Source organism: Condylura cristata, unplaced genomic scaffold (assembly GCF_000260355.1).
Source record: "Condylura cristata isolate star-nosed mole 26May11 unplaced genomic scaffold, ConCri1.0 scaffold00023, whole genome shotgun sequence".
Taxonomy (NCBI): Eukaryota; Metazoa; Chordata; class Mammalia; order Eulipotyphla; family Talpidae; genus Condylura; species Condylura cristata.
In genome coordinates, this window is record NW_004567124.1 from 17,962,883 (window position 1) to 17,979,947 (window position 17,065).

General features: G+C 46.9%; 1 protein-coding gene across 1 annotated transcript in view; it reads right to left on the reverse strand.

The window, feature by feature from the left end:
• Nucleotides 1–16,712, reverse strand: part of GLDN (gliomedin) — a 47,400-nt gene extending 30,688 nt beyond the window's left edge. The window contains exon 1 of the mRNA XM_004687791.2: nucleotides 16,184–16,712. Within this exon, the coding sequence (XP_004687848.1) occupies nucleotides 16,184–16,609 (426 nt within the window). The 5' untranslated portion in view covers nucleotides 16,610–16,712. The remainder of the gene's footprint in view (nucleotides 1–16,183) is intronic.
• Between the last annotated feature and the right edge of the window lie 353 nt (nucleotides 16,713–17,065).

Consider the following 17,065-nt stretch of genomic DNA (forward strand, 5'->3'; position numbering starts at 1 on the left):
GAACAGGCAGGCAGACTGAAATATACTGCTGAGGGGAGCAGTGGGCAGGTCAGGAGAGGTCTGCTGTGCCATGTGGGTCAGTTCCCTAGTGGGGGATCAACTGGTGCTGTAGTGGCTGCGAATTACTTCTCAGTGCTGCACTTTAACCTGCTGCACCACCAGGGAGGGCCCTCCACTGAAACTTTTAAAAAAAGAAATACGTTCTGAGTTGCAGGAAAGAATTGTTTGGTTGCCCATCTAGGTTTATCTGGTGTGCTGGGAGATCCAGGGGCAAACTCATGCTGTGTTACTTTTGTGTCCATGGGTATTTACAACTGTTTTAGAAATTGACTGTGAAATGTATTACCATGACAATAACGTTAGTATGAATAATAAAACACACACACATATATCACTCTCCTTGATTAAGAACTTGGTCATGCCTTTCCTGGTTAGCCTGCCTTCCTTTCTGGGGCCCAGCATCTCTCTAAGCTGAGGGTTCAGGGGCAGCATTATTGCCCCTGTTGAAGAGACAAGAAATAGCCAGGTGTGCCACTTCCTCGGGTCACACAGCTTGCTCGCTGAAGAGCAGGCTCACCTCCAGAGTTCCCCAGCCAGGAGGGATGCACGTTCTGCGATGCTCTGGTGATTATCTGAATGCAACTAGACAGGAAAATTTTCTATTCACTGTTTTCTGTCATTTTCAGAAATGAATGTAATCAGCTACACTATGGGTAAAATTTATTGTCTTAAAAAAACGTGTAATTGCCCATTGAGAGGACCATTCAAAACTTCCCAATGCTTCATTTGTTGCCTGGGGGATCGCAGGAGGCTGAGTAGTTTGAAACAACAGAAACATCAATAGAGAAAATTAGCCTTTCTCTTTCACACTAGTCAGTGGTCTGGGGTGGGCAAGGCTTCTGTAAAAAAACAAACAAACAAAAAAAAAAAAACAAAGCAGATTTTTTTTTTGTTTCCTGGCCTTCTGGCTTAATGTATATATTAAATGTTGATTTGGATATTTACTAGTAAATTACATTCATCTTTACTGGAGAATCTTACTTTAACAATTTGGGCTATGCAAGATTTTATCTAGGTGAAGTACATGGGTTGGAAAGGTGTGGCCATAACAAAGCCAGAGTTTCTTTTTCCAATAGTAATTAAGAACTCAGATGAAAACAAGACAACCCAAAATTCAAATTCACAAAATCTAGATGGCCAAATAAAAGCCACACTTTGGCATTAAGGGTTTCCTATTAGCTTACTAATGATCTGAGAATGTGGAAACTGGAAGAAGCCTTAGAGATCTGGGGATGGCGGGGGGCCTTCTAGGGAGCCATTGCCAACTCCCTCTCCTCCCTCTGCTCCAGTCACCCCGGACATCATCTCTAGTCCTTGCCTTGCTGTGTGCCATGCAACATCTTCACTAAATGTCAGCTTAAATGTCATGATGAAGGCCTTCCCTCATCCCACAGCCTCCCCCCCCGCCCCCCACACACAATGCCTCACCTGCCTGTGGGTTTATGTATGGAATACCTGCCTGTGCTTCCCAAAGAATGGAAACACCTTGAGAGTAGGAGCATACGTGGTCTGTTTAGCCCGTATCCCTTGTTCATAGAACTAAACCTGGACCGGGTGTAGAACTTCTCCCCTTCAGGGCCAGGGCTCAAGTTAAAAAGCTCATCAATGCATTCCTGGGGAGAGCTGCCTTGAGAGAAGACAACAGTCAACTGCCAGCCCAGGTTTATGCTATAAGACCCCAGGACTGTTGGGAAGGGAATGGGTGAGGCACAGGGAAAGGTCTGTAGCAATGGTGGGGGTGGGGAGACCCCTCCCAATCCAGCCACACTGGCTTGGGGACATGTTATGTGGGGAAAGTCACTGTCATCTTTAGTGAAACATAAAGATCAGTGCCCTAGAGAGTTCAGGCTTAGTAAACCCTGGTCAACCTGTTATTGAAGAGGTGAAATCGCCCTCCCCAGAAGAAACCAGGGCCTACCCAGGTCACCTCCCCAGTGAGAAGATCAACACAGCAATGGACAGAGATGTAGCTCGCAACATGGGAACTTGGCTTCAGCACTGATAATAAATGGCAGTGATGGCAGAAAAAAGTCAGCCACATAAACTGCCAGCCCTTCAAACAGAAAACTAATGAAAATGGGGCTCCTCTAAATGAACTGGGATGAGGTTGGTCTTCGCTATGTTGGGACAGAAAATAAATCATCCTGTACCTCTCTGGATTCTCCTCAGGCTGGATGAGTAATCAAAACAGCATCAAAGGGGTTAGCTAAGGAAAAACAATGAATTTAATGATATGTACATGGAGAACTCACAGGGTTGTTAATTCCCAAGAATAATGGAGGAGACCAGGAATATTTATCAGCCATTTTAGGAGCATCAAGGACAGAGAGGGGGGCGACTTCACATGATGACAAAGGAAGAAAGATGAGAATCTTAGAGAGAGGACTTGTATACTGTTAAACCAAGAACTGCACAAGGCCTTGGGCTACATCCCTCTCACTAAAGGTAGAGTAGCCATTGCCTCATTGATTAGCTGAGGGAGGGCTGAAGGCAAGAACAGAAGCTTCCCCTTGTCTTTGGGGCCCTTACTGTTCTCAACTCAAACAATCTTCACTCTTTAAATACTGCTAAGAAAACCCTGAAGCTCACAGGGCCTTGAGTGACCTCTAGTCCTCCTGTCAAGTGACCAGAGGACTACTCTGGGCTGACTGAGAAAAGTCCATCTGACCCTTTTGGGGGGCCAGATCCCAGCATTACTCATCTGTAAAATGAGAGGGTTGGCGGTAGGGGGAAAAGCAGAAGTGGTGGGGGACACTCAGAGGCCCTAGTGCCAGGGGAGGAGGGAGGAGAAAGCTGAGGCCCAGAGACAGTGAGTGGAGTGGAGTTACCAGCATGAATATTTTCCCTCTCACACCTGCTTTTGTACCCTGCTTTGGCTCTGCAAAGGCAACTGACAGATTTAAACCTGAAATGCAAATTTTTGCTGTAGTTTACTTTGAAGTAGAAAAGGTCAATTTTTAGCCAGTTGACAAACGCAGCCATTTCAGTAAATCTTCCCAGTGCAAAAGTGAGAAGTTTAGTCCAAAGTATTTCTTTCTCATCGCTGTGTAGAGCTAAATGCCATCAGTTGCCAGTGCTTAGCTGGTCCCCAACCCCCTAGCTGGTTGGCTGGTTGCCCTCTTGAGCAACCTTCCTCTCACCTTTTACTCTCAGGACTGATTCATGAGGAAGAAAGAGCACACCTGCCCACCTGACCTGCTCTGACCTGCTTTGGTGTGCACACAGCTGAAATGTGTCCTGTTGAGGCTCGTGGGAAGGGCCCCAATGACAGGCTCTGCTCTGCTCGCTGGAACACTGTTTATTCTGTCACCTCTCGATTTGACCTATTTTGTAACTTAAATCCCATTTTTCTTAGACACTTGAATACTTTTTATGATTCTCCTTAACTATGCAAATTGCTGCTGTTCTATGCATGCAAATGATTCTTTGGAAACAGCTCCACAGAATGGAATAATCAGTTGGCCACTGAGATCCCTTGGACTACAAAGCCAGGCTAGAAAGTGAACCAGCTGCAGGACTCTCGCTGTTAGGAAAAGAGAGGGTTGGACCACAGATGTTGAAGGTATCCATCCTGGAGGGTCTGAGGCTAGGGTCAGCTACCCTGGACCCATTCTGTGAGAGGCAGGCATTCATACTAGGGCCAAGATGTGAGGAAGGGGATCTGAAGTCTTCAACCCCTTATGTGAAGGTGGGGTTTGCCTTGTATAGGGTGTGAGAGAGAGGTGGCGGCGGTGTGTGTGAAGTGTGGGGGCATGGTGTCCTTCCTAGAGCCCCACTGGAAGGTCAGTCAAAGGTAAAGGCATTTGTCAGCTCAAGTGAGCGAGCCTTGGATATCCCACATCAACAACGCCTCAGAGCCCCGCTGAATCTCACCAAGACGTCCCCAAAGCCACAGATTTAACAGTGAGGACATCTGAAAATACACAACAGAGTCCCCACAGATGCATTTCCTCCTCCCAGACATAGTTCATGGCCTTCTTCAGGCTTCGACTATAAGTCTTAAAAGAGGGGTTGCTACATGGGCACCAGTGACTTGATTCTTAGGATTGGTCAGCACCCTACACACACAAACTGAAACCCTCCCCCCCCCCCACACACACACAGCCTCCTGAGGCCCTGGAGTGAGAAAGCTGAAGAAGTTATGACAGTAAATGAAGGAATCTTTTTAATATCAACTTTTTTTCCAGTACTGGTATTTTATAAATACATTGCTCCATGATGTGAATATAAATCAGGAGATTCTGCCTTTTGAGTATCGGTTCATACTATTTTCACAAAGATAATCAATAAAAGTCCAATTGTGTAGCCAAGTCTCCTCTGTTTTAATACAAAATAATAAAACCCTAGACTAAAAACTCAGAATAAGCAGAATTAAAATCTAGCCACTCCTTGTTCTCCCCCCACCCCTGTTCCCCTCTCCACCTTTGTGATTAACCTTTAAGTCACATCTAATGCATTTCTCTCCAACTGCATCCAAGGAAACTTGGAAAATTGTTATATCCCAAACAAAAATTCTCCGGTGCCCCTGTGAGGTTGATGGTACCGGCAAAAGCAAACACCTGCTGACTGTTACTCCGACAGCCTGAAGAAACATTCCCTGCCCAGGATGCCAAATACTGGGGCTCATGATTCTCTCCTGGGACCCACCCAGAAATGGGAAGCCCCCCCTTCACATCCCGCACCCCCTCTTTTCCCTCCTCCCTTGTATAATCACAGCACTCCCACCATTTGGGGAGCCAGTGTATAGAATGTCAACCCCGCCTGCTTCCTCAGTGGCCACCTCGAATAAAAACTCCTTTGTTAGAAGACCGTCTCGTGGCTTTATGGGAAGTGAGCAAAAGACCTGGTGTGGTTGCTTATAATACAGTTTGGTTTATCAACTGAGTTCAGAATGTAGTAAGAGGTAGGATTTATGGAAACAGGCAAGTATCGGTAAGTGACAAGGCAGGTCGTGTCATTCTTCTGCCCAGAATCTTCCAAATATTCCCTGTAAGGCTAGTGTCCTTGAAGTAGCCTTCAAGCTCCTCTGTGAGCTGGTGCCCCTGTTCTTCCTCATCCCAGTTGTCAGTTTGACCTGCTTTCCTACAACTTTCTCCCACTCACTCTACCCCAGGCGTCTTGTACTGTTCTTTGAGCAATCCAGACACGCTCCCACCTCAGGCCTTTTTACCGGCTATTCCCCGGCTATTCCCTCTGTCTGTGTGGCCCATTGTATAGCCACAGGGCCGGCTCCCTTATCTCCTTTAATTTTTTTCTCAAAGACCACCATGAGGCCTTCCCTAGTCCAACTTATAATCACACCTTCCCTCTCCCCTCCCAAATCCTCAACCTGCTTTGTTGTTCTCCAGAACACCTACTTGTTGGGAGTGACCAAATGTGGAGATTTACTGAGGGACTGGATAAGGGCAGTAATAAATCAGGCCTTGCATCCAAAGGTAATAAGGCGGTAACAAACTGGGCCTTGCATCCAATTAACGGGGACCTTGCATCCGGGATGGGACTAGCTGAAGGTGATAACAAACTGGGCCTCACATCAAAGTTTGATAATTAACAGGGCCTACCATCAGGGGGCACAGCAATGAGTCACCCCTTTGGAATGTGAACCTAGGATCTGTATAAGAGACCCTTCCCCCTTATTGAGTTGGCAGTAGCTGCGGACCCCACCCTAGGGGCTCCGTCTCAGCTGCTGTCTGGGAGCAATAAACTCTGCTTGCTCAGCCTTTCTGCCTCCCGCCTTCCTTTCTTGCCGCCGGTCACAGAAGTTGGGACAAAACACTGCCATCTTCTACACAAATACAGCTCGCTTAACGACCACTCACAGTGTGCCCACGGGCTCTCCTACTCAGCCTAGGTGTGCGGCGGCTGTGCCTCCCCATTTTGTGCAATTGCTCTCTGTCCTTCGCACATGATACATTTCTTAGAATGTTCCCCCTATGAAGTGACTCAGGACTATATAGTAGATCATTTATTTACACTGGTTTTTGTCTTCCCCTTCTCCCCCCACCCAACATATACTCCAAGAGGACAGGAATGTCTAGGTATTTCTCATGTGCCTGGGACAGTAACTACCAGTCAGATGAATCAACAATTCTCTGACGAGTGGAACAGCCTCTAAGTCAGTCTTATCAATACCTGACACCAAGCCCTATTTCATGGGTCTCATGAATTCCTAGGATGGAATTTTTAAAATGCTCCAGAATGCACCTGCCAAACTCCCAGCCTGACAAGAATCCAGACTCAAAAACTGGCAGATACCTTCATTTATATTTGCATTTTTTGAGCTGCAGCAGCATTCACTAAAAATTCATTAGAGGCACAGCAAAGAACTGTGAGATATTTTTAAAGGGAAAATATGACTACAGATGGCAATTTAGAGACCAAAACTGCGCAAATGAAGTTTTACTTGTGTGATATGAACAAATAAATGCAGGAGGGAGAAGAGATGAGTACTTTGAAGTGAGCCAAGAATCACTTGTCTGCCTCAGGCCACTAATGGAGTTTTCTGAAACAGCAGTTTGATGGAATAATCTTGCACGAACTGCTAATAACAATACTTTGTGCTCACATTATCCCTTTCAACAAGCATCTTCAGATAATTTCTGATTTTTATCTAAGCATTCTTAACCTCACCTTATAGTGAGAAAAGTGTTTCTAAATCATGGCTAAGTAACTTGTCTGATGTTGCTGGAATGGACAAAGAATTAAACCATTATCTCCAAGCCCTGCCCAAGGCATTCTTTGCCCATGGCAAAAAATATTTGTGAAGATGTTTTGTCAACCTACTCTCTGCTTTGGTCATCTTCCCTCGCTCAGCACAAGTGGCTCCCCCACAAAACTTTTGGATGAGGTTCTCAGGTGAGATGCACACCAGCAAAACAATTGTTGATATTGTTACCATCAGACACTGGCCAGAGAGAACTCTACAGACATGCTATTCCTAAAGGGCTCAGAAGGAGTTAGTCAATGAAGGAATGAAGGAATGTGTTCCCATTGGATATGAATAAAAAGAGCTGCAAGTGACACTTGGTATAATTAATATACTTAATGTAGTATAAGTAACTCCTTAGATCCGATATCCAAAACATACTTTGGATCCACTAACCAGATAAACATCTAGGACATACATTCTTCCCAGAGGTCTGTGTGCTGCCCTCCAGCACCCAAGATTCAAGCCTTCAAAGTCACCCTAGACTTTGCTCTATCTCTGGCAAGTCCTGGCAAGAATATCCCTATTTCTTCTTTTTTTAAATTACAAGACTTCCACATTTCCTGAGAGACAGAGAGGAAGCATTTGAAAAGTACTGAAGTAATGGTAATAAGTTTTAACATGGAGTTATTCACAACGTACTTACAAAGCACTTCATGGTTTCTAGATACAGCCCAGGTAGGGTCTCCAATAACCCTAACACTTTGGAGAGCACGAGAAGCTGAGTGGCAGATGAAGGGGTTATTGGATCTATTGCAGTCAGAACAAACTCGTCAAATTGCATTCGAAATAATCTTCAGCTGGCCTTGTTGAAGTAACTACCTTTCAGTGCAGAAAATTATGTCCTGAACTTCAGTTAAACTAGAAGCAAATTATGTCTACTTAAAATACAGAGCTGTTAAAATCCAAAGAGCTATATAAAAGCAACTGATGGGCTGAAAAATGCTCCCTTTGTAGCAAAATCACAACCTAAAAAGCTTTGGCTTATTTCACACAACATGACCTTTAGTCTGTAGATAAAATGCATGTAAATTAAGCTTGAATGTCAACTAGATTTGGCCAGGATTTCTTGGAGGGAGGAGGGGAGTATGAAAAATGCAAAGAAAAATGAGTGTCTTCTTTTATTTTGGTAATTCAATCTGAAAGCTATTCTGTTCTCTCCTACATATGCCCATGTGTCATATCCCACAGAAGATGAGCCCCCTAAAAAGTTATTCTCCTTCCTTACAAGTGTTTGCTTTATCTTCTGCTCACATGTTCCTCAACTTTCCAAAAACATCCAAAAGCTTTTCCAGCACTACTCCCAATAGTAAACAATAAAAATTAACACTAGCTGAGCCAGTCAGAAAGTAAGTGACTAAAGGGAGGTAAAGCCCTCACCGTCAGTGGCCATGCAGAAGTGGGGGGACCACAGTGATCCTCAACTATGGAACTAGTCCCACTGCCATATCTGGGGTAACTCTGCTTTGTTGTCAACAAGATTTTGACTGGTGTGATGCCACTGGCTTCGGGAGGTCAAAGAGTACCCCGAAGCGGCAGCTGCTAGGAACACAGATAGGACACAGGCTTGGCATTCTGAAGAAACTGGAGATAGAGCAGGCCCAGAAATAAGATGATAAGAGCACAGGGCACACAGGGCTCGTGATGGCGTAGCAGCCTAACCTTGACAGCCACAAGGATCCCTGACTGGGACCCTGACTGCAGCAGGCACCTATCTCTATCATCTCTCTTCCAAGGCCCGACAACCCTGTGAGGCAGGCACCAGCACGCTCTCCATCTACAGATGAAAACTGTAGGCTTGCAGAAGTTGAAAGCCTTGCCCAAGGTCACCCAGGCACCAACCTGGGGGAGGGGGGTGGTGGCACGGATGTGAATCTGTGTGACTCCCAGGCCCACACTCCTCCCACAACCTAGCTCAGGGGGGCATCAGGGCAAGTGAGCGAGGAACAAACCCGTGGCTGCTCAAAGTAAGGGTGGGTTCACAGGGCGGAGGGGCCAACAGCTCCACGTGGCGTCTGAGCTCCCCACGGAGAGAGCAGCGACAGGCGTGGAGGACAAACACTTGTGCACTGGAGGGCTTCGGCTTTGAGGCCCCCAGAACAGGCCCCTTGGCCATGGCTCTCAGCTTGTGTTCTGGCGGGCAGCACGGGGCTGAGCTGGGTAATCTCACCAGAGTGCGGTAGCACTTGTCTGGGGTAGAAGTTAGCTTTTGAGTTTCAAAGAGAAAAATTCCTTTTACCCCAGGCACAGTGGCAGTGAAGATTGAAGAAGAGAAAGGAGAGTGGTGCAGATAAGACAAGACTGCTCAATTCACCACCCCACCCTGCTCAGACTGGAGAAGCTCAGCGGCCCTGCGCCTGCTGCCTTCCCCTTGCTGCTCTGGCGAGACGGGCGAGAGGCCTTTAAGAGCTTCAGACTCTGGGTGCAGGTCCAAATGATCTGATGCCATTCATGAGGCCACAACAACACTCATACGCTCTCAGGGGTCCAGAGAGTCTTGACTCACTTGCTGCTGACATATGTTCTTATATGATCAGGGTATATCAGTACTGTAAGTTTTATTTGTATGTGCCAAGAAGAAAGTTTGCAAAGGCTGTAGCTAGGGAGTTAGCTCACCCCTATCATCCTCAATGACCTGAGACATGCTCTGAGCTAGTTTTATGGGTGTGTTCACCAAACCAAACCTAGACACAGTCGAAGCAGAGATGGGGTTTCCAGTTCTCCTCCCACCCTTAACTGTCAGTCAGCGATGGTCTCTGACATGCAGACCAACCACAGTGTCAGCTGTGACATGCCAAACACACTCATGCACTTGATGCTTTGGGACATCAGTTGCTCTGTCTTTTTTTTTTGGTGGGGGGCGGTCCCAGTATATCAGGCCTCTGCTCCCTTACCAGGGGCCACTCCATACAACAATCCCTAATGAATTGTAGGGCTTTTTCTTTCAACTGAAGAAAACAGATGGTGTATGAAACAAAGGCTAGATCTGAGGTTACTGGGTGATTAAAAACTGTCCTGACATTAATTGCTCCTGACTTGGGAAGCCAGCCTCATATGCAGCAAGGCTTGAGAATCTGGCTCAGACCCCTCCTCCCCCCGCCCCAGCATCCCTCTAGGGAGGAGCAGCCCCACACTCAGTTAGGCTGCCCTACATTCAGTTTCCTTGGCCAGGTCTTACCACCCAGGGTTAACCCAACACTAAAACAGCTCTGACTTAGCAGCATGGTGCTCTAAGGAGACCACCTTAGTAAGCAGTAAGGAGTGTTTGAAACAGTAACCTACAGCCTAACTGAGGGTTGGCAAACGTCTCCTCCCTAGGACCAGACAGAAAATACGTCAGGTTTTGTGGGCCACCTGGTCTCTATTGCAACTACACACTTTTGCTACTGTAATATGAAAGCAGCCGTGGACAACGTGGAGACAAATGGGCATGGCTGTGCTGCGACAAGACTACATTTGACTACTGAAATTTGAATTTCATGTACCAAAATACTGTTTTTCTTCCCCTAACCAGTTGTAAAGCTTACTCTTTATGGGCTGTATAAAAACAAGGAACAGAGTCTGCTGACCTCTGGGCTATATCTTCAGCTTTTACACCATTTGGAAGCAACCTGGTCCAAGGGTTGGGCGAGGGCAGTAAGCCCTGACACGGTCGACTGAGGGCCCTCAAGGAAATGTATCATTCATGCCCACAGAACTGCGACTAAAGGGGATGGATGGGGTTGCTGATTGAGCTGAATAATCGGCCCTCATAGTAGTCATCATCCAAAGCTGTGCTTGTTACAATAATGCATTTGCCACTTAACACAGCTGGAATCTCCTCTTTGAGAGCTACTAAGAGAACTGGAGTGCATGCTCTTGAAAAGTCACAGTGACAGGAAATCTCCCAGCACTGAAGGTGCAGTCGATTTTTAGAAACAGCCAACAAAACAAAGAAAATGAGAGCCAAACTAAAGCAAACACAAGAAATCTCCACTCAACCAACACTAATAATAAAGGCACAGATACTACTATCCTATCAGAATAGGGCTGGGAAACAATTGTGTGTGTGTGTGTGTGTGTGTGTGTAGGGAGGGCAGGCATAGGGCTGTGGTCGAACCAAATAAAGCCATTTTTTGTTTCAAACCACTCATAATTTTAAGATGGGTCTGCTGAAAACTAAGTTTGGAAGCCTTACTATGGCCCCTAACAATGGGACCATTATTCAGCCAACATGCTGTCAGCCAATTTAAAAAAATTTTTAAATGGCTGTCAGTATGGAAAAACAACGAGCGGGGGGCCTCCCTAGTGGCTCAACACTATCACCACTATGACCTGTGTTCAATCCCCAGCCAGGGAGCTGACCCACATATGCACAGCAGACCTCCCCTGTCTCGCCAGCTACACCCCTCAGCAGTGTATTTCAGTAGATCTGCCTGATCTACTCCCCACTCTGTCTCTGGTGAGTCCTCTCCCCCCACCCCCAACACTCCCCCCACCCCCAGCACACACATACATTCTGGCACCTTTGGTCTACAGCTCAGTTCTTCTATGCAAAAATAAAAATAAATAAGTTAATGGCCCTCCCTGGTGGCGCAGCAGGTTAAAGCACTGCACTGAGAAGCTAAAGCCACTTCTGCATGAGTTCGATTCCCGTCTGCCCCGGAGGAGACCACATGGTGTGGCAGACCTCTCCTGGCACGCCCGCTGCTCCCCTCAGCAGTGTACTTCGTCGATCTGCCTGTGCTGCTCCCCACTCTGTCTCTGGTGAATCCTCTCACCCTCCGCATCTCTGGCCTGTACCCCAGTTCTGTATGAAAAAATAAATAAATCTTTAAAAAATAAATAAATAAATAAATAAGTAAGTTAAAAGCTGTGAGATTTTACCTTAGAGTCAAACTTTCCTTCTGAAAAACTCAAAAGATGGGGCACAGCGGATCGTGGGTCTTGACTGGCAACAACCAGGTAGGGGCTCCCTGGTAAAGCACTTGAAACTAGGCCCACACAGCCCTGCTGTGACCTACCACTCCCCAATGTGGTGACAGCTGCCCCTGACCTTGAGTTTGTGGCCTTTTCGTTCACAGCAACACCAAAAGTCAAGTCAAAGCAACACACAAAGCTCAATAGTGAGAGGCTCATTCCCACCTTTCCCCCACCCTCCGAAATACTTCTGCTCATTCCTGCATTTTTTCCCCCTTCTTCCTTACACAGGTAATAGAATGTAAATTTTCTTCTCCCTTGCTTTTTTCACTTGCACAGATCCCAGGGATTGTTCTAGGAGCAGTACATACAGAATTTCCCTTGATATCCCACTGATTTAACTAGCGAAGTCATTTAGCTAGTGCTGTATTGAAGGGTAGACTTCACTTGTATAAATATTCTTCAATGAATAACTATGTGTGTGTGTCATTTAATGGATGATAAAGTCTATTTCAGGACATAGATTCCCACTTATGAGATTATTGGTTAAAGGGTAAATGTGTGTGCAATTTTTTTAGGTATTCCAAATTGCCTTCCACATGAGTTTTAACATTTTGCATTCCAAACAAGAATGCAAAGACATGTCTGTTTCCCTTCAGCTTCTCCCACAACGAATTTGTTTTTAGACCTTTGTTGTTGTGACTGACAGGTCCTAAAACCACATTTTCCAAGGCAATTATAATTTATACTTTCAATCAAGGGTTCTTTCCCCATGCATTTGAAACATTTGTATTTCCTAAGAACTGTCCCATTTTTCTATTGGATTCCTATTTCTGTTACTAATTTTTCTATTAAATTCATGTTGTTTTTTTCTCTTATCAAGTTCTAGGAACACTATATATCTTCAAAAACTATCCCTGTTGCCATAATGATGTGCACTGCAAATACTTTTATCCAGTCTGTCATTTATGTTTTGTGTTTGTGCGTATATGTTGCTGTCTGGCATGCTTAAGTTCAGTTGTTGTGTTCTCTCTTTTTTTTTTTTTTAAAGATTTATTTATTCATATGGAACTGGGGTACAGGCCAGAGATGTGGAGGGTGAGTGCATTCGCCAGAGACAGAGTAGAGGAGCAGAACAGGCAGATCGACGAAGTACACTGCTGAGAGGAGCAGTGAGCGGGTCACGAGAGGTCTGCCACGCCATGTGGATCTTCTCCGGGGAAGGCGGGGATCGAACTCATGAGGAAGGGGCTTTAGCTTTTTAGTGCAGTGCTTTAACCCGCTGCACCACCAGGGAGGGCCCCTTGTGTGTGCTTTTTAAATGAAGTTAAGTGCACTTATTTACTGCTTGCTTCTGGCTCTTAAGTTACAGTTTAGAAGAAAGGTCTTCTTCATTGCAAAATTAAAAATGAATTGACTCATATTTTCTCCTAGTAATTTTAGAGTGTCATCTTTCCAAAAATGTAAATCTTTGATCCATTCAGACTGGTGAAGGTGCATAATGAGAAGTGAAACTTTTTTTTTCCTACTGGGAGCTCAACTCTAGGTTTCAGGCAGGATGATAAATAACATCAGTGATGGTGATACCTGAAGAGTCGGGTGTGGGGTGAGAGAGAACAGCTTGTGGGGAGGATGTCAGGCAAGGGTGGGGCAGAACTGAGACTGAACCCTCCTGGCAGTGGGTTCCCACTATTGGTCTAGCTCAGTGGTACCAGAGTTCCATTCATTACTTTTCTGCAAAGTACCCTCCTTCCTTTTGAAAATGTAATGTGTTGGGCTGTACCTAACTGACTGACTTATGTAGTAATTAGCCATCTTACCCTTTTAACAAAGTCATTTGCAATTGCCAACCAGTTTCTGGTCAGAATGTGCTAACCAAAATTACCATGCTGAGTTGATGTACTTTCAACCAGAAGCACAGAATCTTGAAGCTCATCTTGGATAAATGAACCATTTTAGAAGGCTTTTGGAAATGTTGGTGGTGTATATCCAGATTCTTTCTTTGTCCCCAGATCTTTAAGGACATAGGACCTGGGGTTGGGGGACCTGTGAGCTCACCCTTCTCAAGTCTATCGGAGCTGTTTACAGGGCTGGGGAGGGACAGATTTCAGTGGTAAAGGTGTGGACACCAAACTCCATGCTGCAGACTAAATATTTCTCTTAATAGCTTTTCTACTGGAGGCGCCCCAAGAAGAGTTTTCTTTTCTAACATTGTTACCTCACATGAATAAATCTCTGTTATGAGGGAAAGCTGCAAAGGTGAGACTTTTGCTTAAAAAAAAAAAAAAGACTTCTCAGCAATAAAATTGGTTCCTCTTCCTGAAGCAGAGCCCTCAGGGGGTAGGGGTGTAACAGTGAGATGCTGACTATCACAGGAAGGGGTGCCAAGGTCTTCCCTGTTGGCGCCAGAGGGCCCACCTCAGGGCTGCACCTCAAACAATTAATTCAGACTCTCTGGGGCTGGGGTCTAGGCATCAGTAAAGCTCAAATCTCCCCAGGTGATGCCTGTGGCCACCACTGCTCTAGAAACACAGTATAGTGTGCTACTCAGGCCAGCAGCATGGGCAGCAGTGGGCACTGGCCATGCATGCAGAATCTCAGGCCCCACCTCTACCCTCTGAATCAGAATCTGCAGTTCCACAAGGTCTCTGGTACATTCATGTGTGCATGAGAGTTAGAGAAGCAGCTGTCTAGACTAGCATTTCTCAGATGTGCAACTGGGACTACCTGCATCCAGCTCACCAAGGGGGTGAGAAGGTAGGGGAGAATGGGGTTTGGGGAACTTCCTAAGAAAACCGATGCTGGAGGCTGAGTCTATAAATCAGAGGGTGGGCCCTTAGAATCTGCATTTAAGTGTGCTCCCATGTGATCCTTACATTGGCCCTTTGAGAGGCAGTCCCAAGAGAAAAGTCAACAGTAAGAGCTGCCTTCTCCTGTCCTGCTTGGAAATTCCTCTGGTGACTCTAAAAGAGTCAAAACACAGCCCCTTGCAGGTGGGGGGTGAGCTGGTGATAACCTATGAATGTTTCCACTTGACAAATGTGATGTCTTGCTTTCTGACACAGAAATGAGTCTCAGTTCTCTTGGGTCAGGGGCTGAAAAAGCTGCAGTGTGGCTCCCGGGGCTGCTACCTGAACAACAGGATTAACAATAAAAAAATGCTGAAGCTCAGCTGTATCCTTGGAGGGTTTCAGAAAACCCTGCATGCACAGTAGAGTCAGAGAAAGAGCCAAGTTCTTCGAATTTGGAGGTCATTTTTGAACTTTTTGCTGAGGCCAGCATTTCTTAATGTAACATGGGTAAAAACTGAAGCCAGAGAGGCAATTTTGATTGTTCTCAAAGATGAGTTTGCAGTGTGTCATGCTCCTATGTCCCTTTCGAATGTACACTTCTGCCTGTATAAGATATTGAGACGCTTCTATGATCATGGCCATTTTAAATGGATTTATGTCCCTTTTGAATGTACATTTCTGCATGTGTAAGCTACTGACACGCTTCTATAATCATGGCCATTTTAAATGGATTTATCTTCAAATGCCTAAGGTTCTGGAGATGGCTCACATGTGACTCGAGATGACAGAACTGAAATCTTTGTAATTATAGATGAAATAAGACCAAGGATCATGAAATGGAATGGGGAACTGCAATGCGATCTACATGTAGTTGTTATATAATTATTGAGTGAAATTCAGCAAAAGCAGAGAAACTTAAAACTTAAAAATGATTTTTGAGGCTTTGCTTTAAAGGCCATCTTTAGAGTAGTGTTTCTTGAGCCTTTGGAGGAGGGAGTGCAATGGAACTCCTTTGAGAAGTTAATGAAAAGCTACCAACTCTCTGTTGTGTGCCCATGAAAGCAACTTACACCAATTTTCAGAGTTCCACATACTCCTCCCAGCCCATATTCAAACCTCAGCAAGTTAACACTGAATGTTAAGAAAATTGCTCTGTATTGATCTCTTGGAACCCACTTTTGAGAGAAGAACAGCACCAAGATCTCCGGCAGCTGGTAAAATCAGGACTGCTGTTTTCACTTATATGGAGGCAATTAGGTCCCTAATCTCCTGGGGACTGGCCCAGGCCAAAGGTGAAAAGCCAGGCCACTGGATTATGCCAGGGGAAGACTCCCTTCAGTGAAGAAACCTGCACTCTTTCAGGAAGGCTGCCTCAACCGAGTTTAGGGGGAGAAGGAAGGAAAGCGAGGTTGGCTGGCGGGAGGCTGGGGGTTCCTGTGGCACCCTTCTGTCGCAAGTTAAGAAGGAAAGTAGAGTTTTAAAAACATTGCCTATGCCAATGCCTCTGCCTATGTCCCTCGGTTACCTGCAGATTCAAAGAACATCCGAAATGGGGAGACTTGCCTTTTCAAGCCCTCGCCCACTGAACAGATTAGGAATCTCATCCCAGAGGGCGACGGTACTGGGCTCACACTCAAAGCCCTCTGTCCACTGCACCTAGCTGCCCAGCCAGGGGAAAGGTGGGCGCCTCAGTCCTCTCCCTTCACTTGCAAGCCCCCCTGCCTACCGGCACCATGGAGTAGGTCATCATCATCAGCATGTCGTGACTCTCAGCGCGGACGTGTGGCGCCGGCTCTCCGCTGTGGCTGCGCTTGTTGCGCGCAGCGCTCGAGAGGTCGGTGGGTGCAGCGGACGCCCCGCGGGGCGCCCGGCTCAGTTCAGTCAGGAAGGCGCGCAGGGCGCTGTCCTCGCGTTGCTCCCGGCCCTGCTGCGCCTCTAGCGCGCGCAAAGCCGCGCTCAGCCCGCGCCACTGGCACAGCGTGAACACGGTGCCCGCCGCATTGAGCGCCGAAAGCAGCGCCACGGCCACCAGGGCGCCGCGCAGTCCCCAGCCCGCGCCAGTACCGCCTCGCTCCGTGCCTCCAGCCATGCTTTGATGCGCCTCAGGCCGAGGAGGGCTCGACAGCCTCCCGCCCCGGCAGCCTTTATACATCGGGGGCAAAAGCCGTGGGCTGGTGGCAACCCCGTGAGTCACGCCGCCCTTTGGCTCGGCTGGCGGGGCGGGTTGGGGACAGTAGTGGTGGCGCCCAAGCAGCCCAGAGGGACAGGCGGGTGGAGAGGGGGAGAAGAGCCGGTGGAGACAGACGGGGAGGAGGGGGAGGCAGGGCTCACTCCCAGTGCCCAGCCAAGTGAACCAGCAAACCCGCAAACCCTCCTCTCCCTCCTCTTCCTGCTGCCCTGCCTGGGCATGACCATGGCCCAGACGGGCACAGCGAGGGTCAGACTGAGGGGGAGAGCGGGAATTCTTATGGCCTGAGAAGTTACTGGAATCCACCCCCTCTGTCCCCCACACTGCAGTCTCTGAAGAGGACCAGCGTGCCCAGATGCCAAGGCACATGCTCACTGTCCCTGAGCCATCTGTTGGCAGAGTCCCAGGCTGCGGGTGCCT